We start from the raw sequence: 18,134 nt of genomic DNA, 5'->3' as shown, positions 1-18,134 counted from the left end.
TATAGGCCAAGAGAGGGAGGGGGAGAGGGGAGGGGAAAAGGAGGGATGGGGGGAGTCCTGGGCGGGTGATGGATGCCTCTGTCAGCCCAGCTCGTATTTATTAATAGTCTTAATACGGGAAGCAATAAAGGAAGAGAGGGATTCTATTAATTAAATCATTGTTATAATTAACTTTCATTAAAGGAGGATCAATAAAGAGAGGTTGAGATGGAGAGAGGAGAGAGATCCATTATCTCCAATTTCCTTGGAAAGGATTCAGGGAATGAGATGGGGTTGCTAGGAGACAGACGTGAGGGAAGGAGGAGGGATGTAAGATGTCATCCAGGTGCAGTAGGAAGGGGTGGTGGTGGATGGGTTGGTTTCAGGTGAAGACAGGATTGTGGGGGTGGTCCAGTAGTGAATCTGAAGGGATTCAAGGTGCTGAGGAGGGTGTTTTGGGACAGAGAATGAGAGCTATAGGTGTATGCCTGCCAGGGCCCACAGAGAGCATTGGTGAGCACACAGGTCCTTAATATATGCTCTATGCTGCTGTGGATGTCTATGTCGCCCAGACAACTGGTTGGGACAGATGGCTGTGTTGCTCTGACTGTAGAGTCAAGGAGTGTATGGGGCTGTGCGGGATATAAACAAGGGTAGTAGGGAGCTTAGAGCACACCTCACTTGGCAGAACCCAAAGGTGTGTGCTCTTGGTGGGAGTAGGGCAGAGCAAGGAGGGCCACGGAAGCCGATGGTCCCTGCATGTCCCTTCCCATCCCACCAGCATCTGCTCCTTCCTTAAAAGTGTCTCCAGGCCAGCTGTGGCCTCAGGTGGCTGGCACACCAGAGGCCTGGTACCTACCTATTACTCCCTCCCTCCCTCCCAATGGGACTAGGAATTTGAAGCCCTTCTTTTCTGTAGCAATGCCTCTTGATAAGAAAATGTCATGACAGCAGTTACACATATCATATAAATATATTTGTCCAAACTACAAATAAGAGGGGAGTTTAAGGGAGAGAGGAAGTTCTTATTGCTGTGGGGGCCTGGAGAGGGTGAGGGGCTGGGAAATGGGGACACCTGGGATCCCTTGTCCCCCTATCCCTCACAGAAGGCACAAATACATTTTCTTTTCTGCTTGAGGACTTCGGTGTGGGGTGGCAGGAGATGGTATAGGAACCCTTAAAAATACAAAAGAATCTTTCAAACTTATGGCCTAAGGTTGTGGGAAAGACTGGAGTTAGGAGTCAGAAAGAACCAGGGTAGGTCTTTCCTCATCAGGAAAGACCTGATGAGGTCATGAAGCCCATGCTGCTGCCTCCATGCAGGCCCCCGAGAAAACTTGAATAATAAACAAAGTCTGAACAAGAGAGGGGAGGGTACCCCAGGAGTTGGCTTTGGGGCATCAGAAGGAGTGGGGTGTGTGTGTGTGTGTGTGTGTGTGTGTGTGTGTACACACTTGAGCTATCAGTAAATAATTCTACTCCCACAAGGGAAAAGCCATCTCCATCCCGGCTCCTCTGAACTATTTTTCAGAGAGTAAACTCAGTCACTGGGTTTCCAAGACAGATTGCTGCCTGGAACAAAGAGATCAGGATGGAGACAGAGTTGTAAGGCTTGGGATGAAAGCGGGATGCAGGCATGGTCTGTAGAAACAGAACGTTATAAAGCCCAGTGTGATTAAAAAAAAAAAGGTATGAGACCAACTGCATAACTGTGTGTGTGTGCGCGTGTCTACATACGAGGGAAGGGTGAGATCACTCAAAGGTGAAAGGGTCCTGGGTGCTGAAAAAGAAATGTCCATCCATGTGGTCCTCCAGGGCATCCTTGTCACTCTCAGCAGGGAAGCGCTCCTTACAGATAGGACACTCCTTCCAGGCAGGGATGGCTGGGACCCCAGTGCTGGCCTCTGACAGAGAACTCACTGCAAAGCCACTAAAAAGAGGTGAGGAAAGACAGACAGGGTCAGGGTTCTCTGCTGCCTTTATTTTTATTTCTAATAGAGGGTCTCAAACTTGTCATGTAGCAATGGAAGGTTCCTGAATTCCTGAGCCTCCCCTTTCCCTCTCAGGGATGCAGATTTCCAGCAGTACCACAGTGCCCAGCTTCTGCAGTGTCCTTGACCTAGGGACCTCAGGGAATGAGACCCATGTGGTTCCTGTGCCTAATGTGCCATCCTGGTCATTCTCTGTTCAAGCCTGGCCTATGGCATTCTTCTGCTCCAGATGCCCGTGTCCTCTCTTCACAAGCCGCATCCCTGCTGGTGTCTATGGTATGGAACCCATCCCCCAGTCTCCGCTCTCCTCCCTCTGTCTCCGTCTGCTGCCTAATGAGGCTGAAAACGAGTCTGACACTGTTCTTCATCTTCCTGCTCCAGCAGAGAGACGACAGCACTGGCCCTTTCTGCCCCTGGCCCACTCACTGCAGGCAGAGGTGGGGGCCAGGTGAAGATGCTCCTTTCTCCGAGGCTCTGCCTGGCTGGCTGACTAGGACTAAAGAGCCACGCACCACCTGGTGCCTGCCCACACTTCAGGTTCTCCTCCCAGAGTTTCCCAGGGAGTCAGGGATGGGCAACATCTTTAGCACAGCCAGACAGATGCTCTGGGTGGCGTCTCTCAGTCTCCATCCCTGAGGTTTGGTCACCTTCTTCCTCCCTGAAGACCTAGGTACCTACCTGGTGGTTGGGGAGGGGGAAGGGGCAGGAGAGAGGGGAAGCAGGGCAATTTGGGCTCCACGGAAGATGAAGCTAGAACAACACAGAAGCCAGTCAAAGGCAGGGAGAGAGAGAACATGAAGCCACCTGGGGTTTGTGGAGGTAGCCAACATTCCTGTCAACCACACTGGTACCTTCTCTTGGCTGAGCCAAGAAGGGGGACTTGGGAGCAAGGCAAGGTGGCTGCTTGGGTACTGCCCTCCTCCCCTCTTTGTGCTGCCCTCACCTGGCCACATCATAGAAGGTACTGCCGAGCTCAGGAAGCAGAAGGTTGGCTTCCTCACCACCACTCTGCACAGCTGCCATCAAGACTGACTTCTCATCTTCAGCCTCCTGAGAAGGAAGAGATGGGGAGGATTGGGATGGGTCTGATGTGGGGAAGTAGAAGGTAAGGGTGGAGAAGCTAAGGCTGGTCCGGGGCAGCAGAGTGGCAGGAAGGGAGAAGCAGAACAGAGCTTTGCCAGGGATGGTGAGGTAGGGCAGGGAGAGGGGGACAGGACGGGGGCTGGGAGCATCTGGGCTATTGCACTGGCCTGGGTTTTAGGTGAGACAAGATTTCACTGTGTAGTCTGAGTCTGGAGGCCTGAATCACCACACCTAGCTAGGCCTGCCTCCTCCTGCCCAGAGTACATGCTATATGGTACAGGCTTTCTCCGTGGCTCAAGTGTGACCCTACCACTGCTTCCTACTTCCACGTGGGCTCTCAGTACTCACTGAGTCTGAGCTGCTGGCCTCCCCTGGCCCTGAGAGCTGGGGAGCAATGGGTGCTGGCTGGTTGATGACAACAAGAGAAGAAGACTCCCGAGGTCCAGGAGGAGAGGAGCTTGTGTTTCCACGCTCACACAAGCCGTAGGAGGGGAGCCTCATGTCTTCTGGGGACTCATCCTCCGAGTCTGTCAGAGCTGCAGGGCAGCCTATGAGAGGGAAGACAGAGAAGGAAGATCAGCCATGGGAGTCTGAGGAGACCGACCGTTCCAGCTACAGAGGGCCCAGGGAAGGGGAAGGGTCAGCTTCAAAGAGCATCAGAGAGGGGCAGGGAAGAGCTGCCCCAAGACTGGGGGCACAGACTCAGCCCCGCAGTGGCTTCCTCATCCTCTGTGGCAGCGTCTTCGTTCCACTTCTCATCCGCCACCTTTTCCAGGCGGGCCTCCAGTTTCCTCATGTACTCCAGCAGCTCCTGCAGTTGGGTAAGAACAAGCAGGTCCTGAAGTCTGCAGACACCAGCCTTGCTGCTTGCTGGGCCTTCACTTGGTGGAGTCCTACGAGGCTGGCCCGACGGGTAGTTCTCTCTCCTCTACCCTGTGCCTCGTTCCCTTCTGTGCTCCTCCCCTGCACAAAGTCAGTGTCTAAGAAGGGTCAGGGCCCTCTTTCAGCCTTTGTGTCCTCAAAAAGACACTGGTCTCTGAGCCAAGATTTTACCAAGATGATACAGAATTTTGAGCCCCCGAGCTTTGGCATCCAGGGTCGCACCTATGGCAACAGGTGACTCTCACCTGTTTCTCTGTCTGCAACTGCTCCTTCTCCTTCTGAAGTACTCGGAGGGCTGACCGCAGCTCTGTGAGCTCCCGCTTACTCTCTGATAACTGCACCTGAGGGAAAACGGTAATGGAGCCTGGAGCCTGCAGCTATGTCCTTTCTTGCTCCACACCCAATGTTTCTTCCACAAGGCCCTTGTCTTGGCCCCAGGGCCTCAGGCCAAAGTCCTAACCTCTACCTCTCAAATGTGGCCATAGCTAACTATCTTATGCTGGGTGAAGAGGCTCTGTAATACCGAAAGCCGCCCTGTAACTCTGGTGTGTCATCCCGCCAGGCCCAGAGGTGCACGTTCAGATCCAGAGAGCTGGGAGGTAGGAGTCAGCTCACAGCACTCAGAGTGGAGAGGCAGTGGGCACTAGTGCATCAGGACATGGGTGTAACCCAAGCAGAGAGCTGGGAGGTAGGCGTCAGCTCACAGCACTCAGAGTGGAGAGGCAGTGGGCACTAGTGCATCAGGACATGGGTCAACCCAAGCAGAGAGCTGGGAGGAGGCGTCAGCTCACAGCACTCAGAGTGGAGAGGCAGTGGGCACTAGTGCATCAGGACATGGGTGTAACCCAAGCAGGTAGGCGCCTCACCAGGCTGGAATCCTTTTCTCGGGCCAGCTCGGTCTTGAACATGTGGCTCTGGCTCCTCTCCTCCTGCACTGTCTTCTCCAGTCGGAGGATCTCTGCACTTAGCTTCAGGATCTTATCCTTCTCAGCCTAGAGATGTGCAGGGGAGAGGGGAGGGAGGAGGCGAAGTGGCAAGGGAGCCATGAAAACAGCAGCACCCTCACTGGATCTTTCTTTTATGTCTGTTTCTGACCAATTCCCTCACTTCCGAGCCGCTTGAGAGTGGGGATCACTACCATGACAGCACGTGTCCCTATACCAAGGATGGTAACTAGGGATGTTGGTGATCAGGACCGGGACTTGTTGGGGCCGGTTCATGCCTGGAAAGCAAAGTGTGCACCTCTCCTTAAGTCCCCTAGGATCTCACCCACTCTTCTCTCCTCCCAGAGCACCAACTTACAGTCCGGAATCCCAGACAGGGAGGGTCACCCCTACCTCCATGCTCTGCAGCAGCCCTGTCCGCTCCTTGCTCCATTGGCACTTTTCCTCCTTCATGTGCAGGCTGAGCTCAGCCAGTCGGCCATTGACTTCAGCCACCTCCAGTCGGCTGCGGTGTAGCTCAGCTATGGTTCGGTCTCTAGCTCCTGCTGCACTGGCCAACTCCTCCCCAAGAAGGGCCGCTTTCTGTTGGCTTGAGGCTGCAAGTTCCTGGACCCCTCGGAGCTGCTCTTTCAGAGGCTCCAGCTCGGCCTCCAAAGAAGACAGACGATCAGACCCCTCAGGCAACCGCATGTGAGCCAAGGAGCCCTCATCAGGGTCGTGCTGCTCACTTTAGCCAACTTTGCTTCTTCTCTGCATTCCCAAATTCATCTAGATTACTTGGAACTCTCACAGCTTCCTACCACCTACAGGCCTTCACTCACCACTTTCTGCTGGGTTTGGCCCAGGGTGTCCTTCATGTGGGCCACCTTGTCCTTCAGTCGCTGGACCTGAGCACCTTGCTCTTCGTGCCGGCCCTTGGCCTCCTGCAGCTCTGTATTTAAGCGGCAGTTCTCCTCTCGCACCGTTTGTAACTCAGCCTGAAGGAAACAGAAAGCAGGTGGAGATCAGGGGTGAGTGTGGGACAGCCAGGGGCCGGCTGCTGTTCAGCCAGGTGTAGAGGGCTGGTTCTTAGATTCAGCACAAGTGGAAGCACTCACTCCTGTCCTGCCTCCCAGCCTGGGGTCGTACATTAAGGCAACTCTGCTTTCCCAGTTACTTTTCCTCCAAGTCAAAACAGTCTGGATGGCCCCTAAAGCTGAGACTATTGCACCCCTCACCTCCTCTCTTCCCCCTCCCAAGGCTCTGTCTCTCTGTTCCCTCCCCTGCAGTAGGGTTGTACTACGTAGCTAGTCCAGACGGCTTTAGCCGTGCAGTTCTCCACCTGCTGCTGTCCCTAATGCTGAGATCACAGGTGCACACCACCATGCCTAGGCTTTCCTAAGACTTTTGTCATTCATGTCTGCTGTACTGACAGAACTTCTCAGTTCACACTTGGGTGCTATGCTTGGCTGCCTTTTCTCCTCAGCAGTTCACAGAAAAAAGCAACAGCTTTTCCGTTCTCCACCCTGGTCACAGCTATCTTCTCTTTTCTATTACTGCCACAGACAGCCATGTAGTTCGGGCATGGCTGTTCCTGTGGAATGACTGGATGGTGCCATAACCAGTTACTCAGAGAACAGGAGCAGGCAGGCAGTGCTTCTCAGTATAACTGGTTTCTGGTTTTCTGTAGACAGGGTTTCTATGTCCTGGAACTTGCTCTGTAGACCAGGCTGGCCTTGACTTACAAAGATCTGCCTGCCTCTGCCTCCCTAGTGGTGGGATTAAAGGTTTGTGCCACGCACCACCCCCCAGCTCTCAGCACAGTTCTTTAAGCATGCGTATCCCTACCTGACATGCACCGGCATCTCTCACTGCTGAGGAGAACAGGTTCCACTGCAGATGATCTGCGCCTGTCTCAACTCTGCACGAGCTCCCTTGAGCGGCCCCTTGCACCTTTCTTTGTTCTGCGTAACCCACACGTTTGTATTCTTTTATATTTTTTAAGATAGAATATTTTTTAAGATAGAATCTTGCTATATAGACCAGAACCTCAAACTTGTGGCAATTCTCCTGCCTCAGCCTCTCCAGTGCTGGAATTGTAGTACCATCACACTTTGCTCAAATTCCCTTCTTCACTGCTGAGCAGTTTTCTAGAGAAGCCCAGGGTTCTGAGAAAGCCATTGAAGGTTCTGCAAATATTTAACTTGAATTCATTCATTTTTTTTTTTTGCCTTGCATTGGCAAACAATGAACTGCAATCTCAGCTCTGAACTTGCTCTAAATTATTAAAAACTGTTTTAAGAAGTCTGTCAGCACACAAGTGAGTACATTGAAGAGCACCAATCCACTGATGAGTGTGTGCTTTAGGTTAATTCAGAATTAAATGTGTGCACCAATCCACTAATGTGTACTATAGGTTAATTCAGAATTAAAAATTAAATTTCTTTTGTCTTTTCTATCAAATTGAAGAGCAAATCAAAGCTGTAAGGTGGACAGTTTAAAAATGGGTGTCATTTACCACTTACTTGTCCATGACTCAAAGTGTGGTTTAAGGTTTGAATTCCTTCCTTCTTTCCTACCTACTGACATGGTGGCAGCTGAGGCTAGCTTTGAAGTAAAAGATCCTCCCTCAACCTCCTGAGAGCTGGAACAGAGCACCAAGCATACCATCATGCCTGCCTCTTACCTCTTACTTCCTCCTCCTGATAGCCTTTGCATTTGTGTGTGCCTGTGCGTGTGCGCGTGCGCGTGTGTGCGTGTGTGCATGTGTGTGTGCGTGTGCGTGTGTGTGCTCGAGCGTGCCCGCACGAGCCCCTGTGGAGCAGAAGTTGGTCTTGGGTGTCTTCCTCAATTGCTCTACCTGCTAACTGGCTAGACTGGCTGGCAGATCGAGGGCTCCTCTTATGCCAGCATTATTGGTCTTCTCTTAACAGAGGTGCTCTTTCCCACCTTTCTGGACCCTGTGAGACTGTATTGGGCTTCTCTTGGGATGTTATGCTGTGACTGCTTGTGATATGGGTAGGGACTGCACACTGGGGCAGGGGGACACAGGGTCTCCTTTACAGCTAGCCCTCATGTGTGCCCAGCATTCAGAAGAGACCTGACACTCCCTAGCTGCATAACTGAGAAAGCAAACCCACTTGGAATCTCTTACCTCACTCTGCTCCTTGTCTGCCTGGAATTCCTTCAGCTGCCCCAGGAGCTTCTCTTGTTCCCGTGTCAGGGCCTTCACCATGTCTCTAACCCTGTGGATGAGATGACAGTGTCAGGCGGGATACTCAGACCGCTGGCCCACGCTCTTCCAGAGCACATTTGCCAACTGCTTTCCTTTCCTGCTGTGGTGGTGGTGGTGGTGGTGGTTGTCACTTATCGAGGCAGGATTGGTTTCTCTGTGTATCCCTGGCTGTCCTGGAACTCACTCTGTGCCCCAGGCCGGCCTCCAACTCAGAGATCCCCCTGCCTCTGCCCCCAGAATGCTGGGATTGAAGGCGTGTGACACTGTGTCAGGCTTCTTTCCTTTTTGAGCACAGGGTGTCCTACCAGGGGCTCCCCGTTTTCACTCAATTACAAGATGAGATCTAACCTCTCTGTGACAGTGGGCAGTCACTATCGACCCTGAAAGTGGCAGACGCAGAGGAGGCTGCAGGCAAGTGTGTGCAGGGATGTGCATGGAGTGCGATAGAACCTTATCTAACGGACACTGACATTTGAATTTCTTTTGTCTGATCATCGGGCACCAAATCCTGTAACAACAGGTGGTAGGCAGGCTAGACGAGGCATGTGGCACATAGTCTGACAACACGGACATCTTACATGACCCAGGGCAAGCCTAGTACAGTACGAAGCAACCCCTTGGATCACCTTGCTTTCTACCCTGAGACTTCGGTAAAACATCTCTTTTTCTTGCAAAGATTTCTGTAGTTTAAGATTACATCTTCCTGTCTCTGTTTTCCCAACAGGAAGATCTTGGCTCTGTACAACAGACGCAGAAGTGATAGCTGTTTGTTACTGAAAGAAGCTGGGCCAAGAGTGGCTCTCTCTGAAGTTCCTTAATGTCACTCTCAGTGTTGAGATTCTGTGATTTAGCCAGGCATGGTGGTACAGGCCTTTAGTCCCAGCATTTGGGAGGAAGGGGCAGGAGGATCTCTGTGAGTTTGAGGCTAGTCTGATCTATATAGTGAGTTCCAGGGTAGCCAGAGGTTCTGTTTAAAAAAACAAAAACAAAAGATTCCTGTGATTTATACCTTTTCTTAAGGGAGAGATTTTCTTGTACTCTTGGATCACCAGCTCCAATATGTCTGTCTCTTTTTTTTATAGTGCTGGGACTGAAGCTAGCTAGGGCCTTATGCACACTCAAAAGTGATCCTACCACTGAGCTATGACACTGAACATTCCCAATAGCAAAAAAAGAACCTAATGCTTTTCCTGTGCTTTATTTTTTTTTCTTTTTTCTTTTTTTTTTGGAGCTGGGGACCGAACCCAGGGCCTTGTGCTTGCTAGGCAATCGCTCTACCACTGAGCTAAATCCCCAACCTCTTTTCCTGTGCTTTAAATACATACATACATACATACATGTGTGTATGTATATATATGTATACACACACATATATGTATGTATGTATATATCTCCTTATTTATGTGACTATACATCACGAACGACTCTATGTTTCTTTCTAGACTCGAATGATGCTTTTGACTCAGCTTCTTTTTATCTTGCATTGAGTGTTCTATCCAATCTCTTCTAGATATTTCATCTCCAGCTCTACTTAGATCCCACCACACAATAATAAACAGCAACTGACCTTCCTGAAGGCCTAGAACAGCATCATAGAGACATATGAGAGCTGGCGGAAGGAAATCCCTAGTCACCAGAATACCCTGTACGCGACTGTGAAGGACCAGATAGCAGGTTCGCCCGTCTGAAGCAGGGAGTGGAGTGAAGGCCTTGGGGAGGAGAGGCCAGGAGAACGGTGTGGAGGCCTTGGGGAGCAGAGGCCACCCTCAGGCCGGGGAGGTCCCCTACCTGTCCAGCTCCACCTCCTTCATCAGCACTTTGTCACTCATGGTCTGGATGTCATCCTCTAACTCCAGGATACGGGCCACATGCTCTCCCTGTTGCTGGCTCAGGATGTCTCTTTCTTCTGAGAGCTCCCCGTGGGACCGGGAGAGACCCTGGAATCAAGGTTCCACCAAGAAAGACAGAGGGTCAGGGCAGACTCGGGCTTAACATTCATGCTCTGCCTCTGTCCTGCCACCTTCCTTGGAAAAGCTGAGTGGAGTGACTGTTGTCTGGGATGTGGCATTATGCCAGTGTTCCTGGGTGCAGAGAACTGGGTCTTATTACAAACTGGGATGCACCATGCTCTTATCATCCGAAGTTTAGTCTCACCTGTTACCCTCAAGCCTATTTCCTTGATACAAGGACCATCTTAAAACTCTACTGACATCTTTCCTTTCTCCTCTCTGCTGGGTCTAGGCCCCACCCCATACCACCTCCGACTCCCACCTTGTATTGCTCGGTGAGCTCTGAGTGCTCCTGTCTGGCCGTGGCCAGAGCTGCTTCCAGCTCCTGCACTCGGCTCCTCAGCTCTGTCACCTGATCCTCCAACTGCAGCTTCAGCTGCATCAGGTCATTCCGCTCCTGCTGGCTCTCATCCAGCTGGTTCTACAGGGGCAGGAGAAGGGGGAGAGTGTGTGCGTGCGTGAGGCACTATTTCAGACGCACCTTGGGGTAGAGAAACAGAGTCAGCATGGCCCAGCTCTTAACTGCCAGCCCTCAATCACCTTTCAGCCCAGGCCTGGCTCCTTCCTCTGACAGGGCGCAGTGACAAGGGGCCTCCTCTAAGTTTACTCTATCTCTGAGTCAGGCAGATTTCAGTAAATCTGCGATACAGTTTTAACAAGCCAAAGCACTAAGCTCCTCGTCTGTGAGGCTTAAATGAGAGTACACAATATAAAAACAGAACGCTGGGTAGCAGCCTGCGCTCCTTCTCAGGTGTGAACATCTTCCTGTCGTGGTGTTCCATGTATTTATGAGGAGAGCAGGGGCTTGTCCACGTCTCTGAGGAACTACAACTTTCACCTTCCAAGCAGCCTTCCTCCCATCTGGAGAATGAATGGGCTGCCTCCCGCCCATCCCTGTCCCTCGACTTCTCTCAGGCTCGCTCTGTCGTAGCTGGCTTCGCTCCCGAGACTCTTCTCTGGCCCAGTGGAAACATTTATATGAGGCACATGTTTTAAGTTTGAATTTTCTAGTACCCACTTTAGTAAGAAGTCTGTGAGGGCCAGAGAAACAGCTCAGCAGTCAAGTCAAGTCAAGTCCAGAGGTTTAGTTCCCCACAGCTACATCAAGTGCCTCACAACCACCCCTAACTCCCTCCAGAGGTTTCTACCCTGGTCTCTGCATCACATGTGTACACACACCTGGGTGGGGAAAGGTAACTGAGGGAGGGACTGCAGTTCAAAGCACCATGGCTGGGCCAGCAAGATGGCTCGTTAGATAACGATACTTGTTACCAAGCCTGGAAACATGAGCTTGATCCCTGGATCCTTGAAACCTATGCAGCAGGACGAGAGAACCGACTCCCACCAGTGGGTCTCTGACTCCACCTGTGTTACATGTGCACTCACGTATATACATATATACGCGTACCCAGATAAACACATCTAAATAAATAAATGTTGAAATACTAAGTGTTTGAAATCCAGTATGTTATCTTTCCTGTGATTGTACCTCAACCTGGATTAGCCATACCTATAGTGCCAAAGAGCTGTGTGTAGTCAGCACCTTTGGTGCTGAGTGGGACAGTTCAGAGCCCTGCTGCACCCACACTAGAGGCAGATCTCTGCCTCCCTTCCTCCCGTGTTCCTTGAGGGGGTTTTCCTCCACCCTGTGGATCTCCTGTAGGACTTAGGGCAGGCAGGGGCCCTCTCAGAAGGCTGGCTCAGTTCTAGAATGTCAGTTACACTGGCCTATGATGGCTTGCTTTCCTGTTCTGTGTCTGTCTATGTAAAAGCTGTTGAGAGCAGACCTCTGGTGCTCCCAGTGAAGTCCTCAGTTAGGTGACAGAGGAGGGGAAGTGAAGCAAGGAGGGGACTCTTGTAATGCTGTCCTTGGTGTCCCTGGCCCAGAAACAAGTCTGCTATTCTTTTCTTACCTGAAGCACGGTGGCCTTAGGGACAACCAACAGGATGTCAGAGCCTCCATCAGCCTCCTCCAGGGTCACCAGCTCATCCATGGGCCTTGGCTCTCGGAACTGGAATGGGGGGCTCTGCCCACACACCCGGCCCTGGCGGTTCACATACCGGAACTGGTAGAGTTGGGCTCCTGGTTTGGGCAGGTAGCTGGCTGTGGGAAGAAAAGCCCAGAAACCCAGTATGATTCTGGTTCTCAAGTGCTGCAGGTCCCTGTTCCTATTAGGGGAGGAAAAGTGTTACCCGTGTTACCTACTATCCACTCCCCTGTGGCTGGTCCTTGGCATATGCTTCTTCCTCCTTCCCTCCTGGCCACCTGCTTTATTCACGCTTGGTCCTCCTCATCACACAGACGCTAGCTGCCACACATTGAGTGCCGGCACGCGCCACGCACTGAGTGACCAGCTTTCCCCAGATCATTTAGAAATTCCTGCACTGTTCCTATAAGCTGGGACCCTGTTCTAACTCACCTGCTCAATGTCAAACAGCTTGTAAATCAGGGAGCTGAGATTTGAATCCAGGTCTCTCAGACTGCTATTACCACACACTTTTCCTTGTCCCATACTGGGAGTCCCTCTTTTGCTGTCCATCTTTCTGTAGTGTCCTCTAAGTCCCCAATGCTGACCCTACAATAATCTGCTGAACTGTTGGATGCCGTCTCACAAAGTCTTTTTTTCTCCCTTTTGAAGACAGGGTCTGCCATGTTGCCTAGGCCAACATTGATAGCCTGGATTCAAGTTATCTTCCAGCCCTAGCCTCCTTGAGATGACACTTGGAGTAGCGTTAGACCTGGCAGTAAAGAGTTCTATGTGCTCACTTTTTATGGTCCTTAGCCCACCACCATCCCCCAAACCACCATCATCCCCCAACCACCACTTGCTTGGGTCCTCCATCTTTCTCTATACCTTGGAATTGGACACTGGCGTGGGTGGGGGAGCCATCCGTTGTAGTTTCTGGCACTGAAGACCACACGAATGTGTGATAATCCCGAACACAGGCAGCTTCCACCTGAGAGAGCAAGGCCCGATGGCAGAGTTATGAACACACGGTACCAAGGGCGCTAAGAGTCAGGTGAGGCTGGAGGGGGGTATACTATCAGGAGAGAGAGGGGCAAAGATAGAGAGGTGAACTCTGTACCATACGGACAGCAGCCCGGTGTCATCTTTCTCCCTATCAACCTGAGAATCTAAGGACCTAGTCCCTCTTCATAATTTAACCAACCTGTGTCCCGTAAGTTTGAACCACAAGAGGGTCTAGGGATACCTTAAAAATGCCAATCCAGTCGCTGGCACTGGGCATGGTGCCCGGAGGCAGAGTGTAGTGACATTCCACCTTGGTGTTGGGGATGTAGGTCCGGGCCACGTTCAGGAAGCTGACTCCACCCCGGGATGGTGCCCGGCTTAGTGATGACTCCTCCATCACTAAGATGTCCTCAAGATGCCGGATGCCCTATGAAAGAAAGGGTTGATAGACTTAAGTCTTTCCACTGCTTCCTTCCCTTGGCCCATGTGTACCTACCCATGGTCCCTGTCACTACACAGGTTCCCAGACCCTAAGGTTGTGGGAACTTTTTAAGGTATTACTTTTAATTCCTGGGACGTAGGTGTCGCCTTTCGAGTCAACTTCCTACCCTGTCGGGGTTGTACCCTCTTTGGTTTACAGGCCCCTCCCTCGCTTGTGTAATTTCTAATCCTTTTCATTGCCCCACTGACCCAGTATCTCAGTCTCTGCCCATCTCTGTCTCTCCCTTTCATCTCTCAACATCCTTGGGAATCCCAGATTCTCTCAGCCTCCCCATGCCATCCCCTCTACCCTCTGGTTCTAGAACTCAAAATCCAATGGAAGTGTGGGCCTCTCAGTTTGAGCAGGCCTCCCTTACACATGCCTAAGCTTGCTGAACCTACTCTACCCAGGTTAAGAGTCCCCAAACAGTAACTCATCACTGGTGATGATGATGATGAGTCTCCAGAGGGGGGATATGGTTTGGGGGCCAACAAGCTAATCCTGGCTGCTCTGCTCTCGCTGCACCTCTGTGTGAATTGTCTATCCCAGTTAACCCTAGGGAAGCAGAAGAAGGCACACTCTGGCTTTCCTCCAAGAACTAGAGAAGGAGAGAGAGAGGATAATAGGATAGACAGGTTCTGTCCCTCAGCTTCTATTCCAGGAAATCAAACATTCTGGAGGTGGTAGTTCAAGGGTGGAGTGAAATATTCCGCAGGAAGGTGGTGGGGTGGAGAGATGGAATGTGGGGGCTTGGAGCCAGGAAAGCCCCACCCTTAGGCAGGGAACAGGTTGGAAACAGGGTAAGAGGCCCTGAGAAGGGGAAATGTGCATCAGTGTTGAGAAAAGGCAGAGAGTTCAACAAGGAACATTTTTTCCCCCACATCTTGCCAGGAGCAGAGCTAGAAACCTAGTGATCTGTTTGAGTGCTAAGCCAGCCCTATTAACCTGTCTCCATTCTTGTTGGCTCCTCTTAGCCTCAATTCTAAGGGTCCAAATCCTGCCCTACGCTTGGGTTAGTGGCAGAAGATACAGAGATAAAATGGAGTTAGCTAGGGAGAATTAATTGGAAAATAGATAATAATAATAATAATAACAACAACAACAAGAACAACAACAACAATCAAGAGTTCCGGGGGGTTGGATATCTGGGGGGATAAAAGGTGCCTGCCACCAACTCACATGGTGGGAGGAGAAAACTGACTTCCCCAAGTTGTGGTCTGACTTCTGTACACCTACCTACCTTGCGCGCGCACACACACACACAGAAATAAAAAAAAAAAATCAAAACAGTACTACTCAGAGATGAATAAGAACAAAGTATGATGTACATGTTTGAGATGTCATAATGAAACTCATCGTATATTAACTCAAAAAAAAAAAATACACCTCAATCCAGAGCGGAGAGGCAGCCCTCTTCCCTCTAGCCCACACATCTGCTTCCTGTGTCAGCTGCAGCAGCCGATGTGTCCAATCAGCCATCACCACTCGACATATGCACGCCCCCAAACATCACAAACCCACACCAGGCTGAGGCAGTGGGGGAGGAACTTTAAAAGAAATTAGACACTTCGTGGAGATGGAAAGATGGGCCAGCAATGCAATAGGAAACAATTTCTCCGTCGAAAAGAGACTGGACTGGAGCTATTATTTCAATGTATTATTTCTATCTCTGAAAAATCCCTCATTACAGCTACTCCGTGTTTTCTTCAAATATAACTCTCCTTAGGGTAGAGTGAGATCTGTCTCCAACGTTCTAACGTTGAGAACCCCGAACGTCTCCTTCCCCACAAAGAAAATCCGTAACAGCTGCAGACATTCTCCAGAACTGAAAGACCTGGGCACCTAAAGTGTATGTGGTCAGATGCTGATGTTCAAATGTTCTCTCTCTGTGTGTGTGTGTGTGTGAGAGAGAGAGAGAGAGAGAGAGAGAGAGAGAGAGAGAGAGAGAGAGAGAGATAGAGAGAGAGAGTGTGTGTGTGTGTGTGTGTGTGTGTGTGTGTGTCCTCTTCACTGTAGGGCCCTCAGTGTTTTAGCGTTCCACAAGTTGGAAGTTTCCCCCTCAGGGATTCAGCGTAGTAAAGGCCTTCGGATCTTTGGTTTTGGGTGAGAGAGAGAAGGTCTGTGAGGGCAAAGACTTGCCTGGAGAAGATTAAGCAAATATTTCAGTCCCTTCAAGATTCCATAAACGGATCGAGCTTTACAAGAAAGTGAGGACAACGCGGGCTACCCCCAGAAGGCCCCCTTGAAATCAACAAACCCGAAACGTGAGGGAGGCTTCCTCAGCGCGTAAAGTATTAAAACCTAAACGCTCCTACCATCCTCTTCTACAGTTCTCTCGGATTAGCCTTTCGCAGGCTGAGCAGCGGGCTGACCATCCCCGCGTAAGCCCACCCTCAGTTAGGCCAAGTTTCTTACCCCACAGACGGATCAGCTGTTCCCCTCACCTTTCACCAACAACAAAAACAGCACTCCGACTACTGGAGGGGAGGGGAAGAGTGACGCCAGACCTTCTGGGGCCTGTGGTTTTTCTGTAATCCGACGCCGCTCAATTTTCTGCCTCTAGAACTACACCTCCCAGGAGGCTGCGCAAGAGGGGCGGGAAAGAGGGCGGGGGCGGTGATGGACTCAGCGTCGCATCCCGGGAGTTGTAGTTCTCACTTCCTTGGCAGTCCAGGAGGGTGTGGCTTCCAAAGGACTTCACGGCCCATGATTCCTCAAGAAAGGGCAGGCTGATTTAGTGGTGGCTGCTGGTTCGTAGCATGCTTAGTGGGAGAGTTGATGGCTTTAACGCGTTCTGCACAGCTCTTTTCGGTGGGGCGGAACGCTTCCAGCACAGCCTTCTTGTTCGCCTTTACAAGATAGGTCGTAGTGTTATCTCTACTTACAAAAGAAGAAACTTGCTTAAGGAACCCTCTAGTGTCAGGGCTATGAAACTGTAAAACTCTGCCAGGCCTGTTCCAAGCTATGAGCTACAGTCACCATGTTGTGGGTTGGGAAACTCTCAGTGGTGCTAGTGGTTATTTATTTTTAGCTTGCTCCGACTTCAGGGTTGACAGATCTTGTAAAAGTCTCAGAGCTTACTGTTTGGTTCCAGTTTGAGAAGATTTCCATGCCAAGGAGTCCGATAACACACACACACACACACACACACACACACACACACACACACATATTGTTGCAAGTGCTCCCACTGGAGTGTTTTCTGCGGCTAGGATTAGGGTACATTGCTTGAAGTGGTGGCCTGGCTGTGGAATGAGAAGCATGCGGTTGAAAAGAAAGCTTGGCAGAACCTGCCACAGCTCACAACAAGCTACTTAGAGAGGCTTGTTTGCCCAAGCCTTTTAACTGGCTTAAATTAATTAGCAAGTTGTATTGTTGCTATAGGTTTTTGTTTTTTTTTTTAAATAGGTGAAAGATTCACACTGTTCCCACACCCCAAGTCACTTAAGGACTTGGATGGTCCTCATCGTTGTTGGTGGCCTCCAACCGTGGAAGAGTTCATAGTTCTTTTCCCTGTCTCTATATTAATGGATTAAGTGAGATACAGTGCCACGCACCTGTAAATTCAGAGGCTGGGGGCTCCTGGAGATTTCGATTCGGACTCAGGTTACACAGGAGACCCTGTCTCACAAATAATTACATTGGAAAGATGGCTGTCCTCTTCCTGGCTATGTCCGTTCTAATTATCTGCTGCAGTAGGTTCTGGCACCCCTTTCTTTACCATTTTTTTTTGGTAGTTTTTTTTTTTTTCTTTTAAGATTGAATACGGTATTTGGTGCTGTCCTTGGGTGCCTTTCATTTGAAGATCTCCAAGCATTAAGTCACTGGGCTGCACAAACATTAAGATGACATGTCTGTGTCATTAGTCAGGATTTATGAGTTAGGGCACAAGCTGCTGGATAGGGAGCTGGCTCAAGGTCCTGGGTTAGCTAAGAGTGAAGCCTGTCCAAAGACTCAAGTCTCAAATGTTGTTTATTTTGTCTGCATTCAGAATGGAAGGCTGTAAAAATCTCAGTCTCAGGTAGAACTGAAAGCAATAATGACGTCCATGTTTGTGATGCTTACAGTGTTCTTAAGCAGCCACAACGTATGCCCTATTATCATCCCCACTTTACATATAATGAGGGCAACACTCAGACAGCTGAGCAATTCATGAGGCTAATCCAGCTAAGTGGCAGAATCAGGGTTCAAGTTCCAGTAGTCAGCACAGTATTAATGTGGCTTTAAATTCTGTTGTTGTAAGAAGCAGTGTTAGTCAGGGGATAAATATTCACTGAGCTCTTATGTGCTTAGTGAAGGCACGAGGCAAAAGGGAAGCCCCGTCATTCAACAAGTACGTGTTTGTGCTATGCCGGATGTTCCATATGTTTCACTAAAAGGGTAAATATGGACACTGAAGGATATGTTTGATTTAGTTTGTCAAGAGGGGGACCAGGAAGAAAAAGCTTACTCCAGGATGAAGCCAAGATTCAGAAATGGGACTGGGTGATGCTCACTGGAGCCTAGGGAGGAACTCCAAATAGCACATTCCCTTGAACTTAACACATGCATCATAACAAAACGAAAACAAAAACGCAGA

The 18,134-nt window shown here is 50.4% G+C and overlaps 1 protein-coding gene across 1 annotated transcript; it reads right to left on the bottom strand.

Annotated features, from left to right (window-relative positions):
* Positions 1–933: 933 nt before the first annotated feature.
* Positions 934–16,045, bottom strand: Calcoco1 (calcium binding and coiled-coil domain 1). The gene is made up of 15 exons (XM_032884356.1): positions 15,971–16,045; positions 13,316–13,501; positions 12,958–13,060; positions 12,016–12,206; positions 10,365–10,523; positions 9,882–10,030; positions 8,013–8,103; positions 5,701–5,856; positions 5,273–5,527; positions 4,802–4,927; positions 4,181–4,276; positions 3,756–3,864; positions 3,402–3,601; positions 2,914–3,020; positions 934–1,909 (listed from the first exon to the last, which is right to left on the bottom strand). Exons 2-15 carry the CDS (start codon positions 13,469–13,471, stop codon positions 1,732–1,734), a joined length of 2,076 nt encoding a protein of 691 aa, XP_032740247.1. The 5' UTR covers positions 13,472–13,501; positions 15,971–16,045; the 3' UTR covers positions 934–1,731.
* Positions 16,046–18,134: the final 2,089 nt, after the last annotated feature.

This window comes from Rattus rattus, chromosome 1 (assembly GCF_011064425.1).
Source record: "Rattus rattus isolate New Zealand chromosome 1, Rrattus_CSIRO_v1, whole genome shotgun sequence".
NCBI classification, from domain to species: Eukaryota; Metazoa; Chordata; class Mammalia; order Rodentia; family Muridae; genus Rattus; species Rattus rattus.
Note: the sequence above shows the minus strand (reverse complement) of the source record. Positions and strands in the feature narration are given on the sequence as shown.

Excerpts from the sequence above, each read along its gene's own strand:
- Calcoco1 (XM_032884356.1), bottom strand. The coding sequence starts at position 13,471 with ATGGAGGAGTCATCACTAAGCCGGGCACCATCCCGGGGTGGAGTCAGC. Across the intron at positions 5,528-5,700 it reads GCCAAACCCAGCAGAAAGTG|GCCGAGCTGGAGCCTCTGAA; the intron begins GTGAGTGAAGGC and ends TCTTCTTTGGAG. Across the intron at positions 3,865-4,180 it reads AGTTGCAGACAGAGAAACAG|GAGCTGCTGGAGTACATGAG; the intron begins GTGAGAGTCACC and ends ACCCAACTGCAG.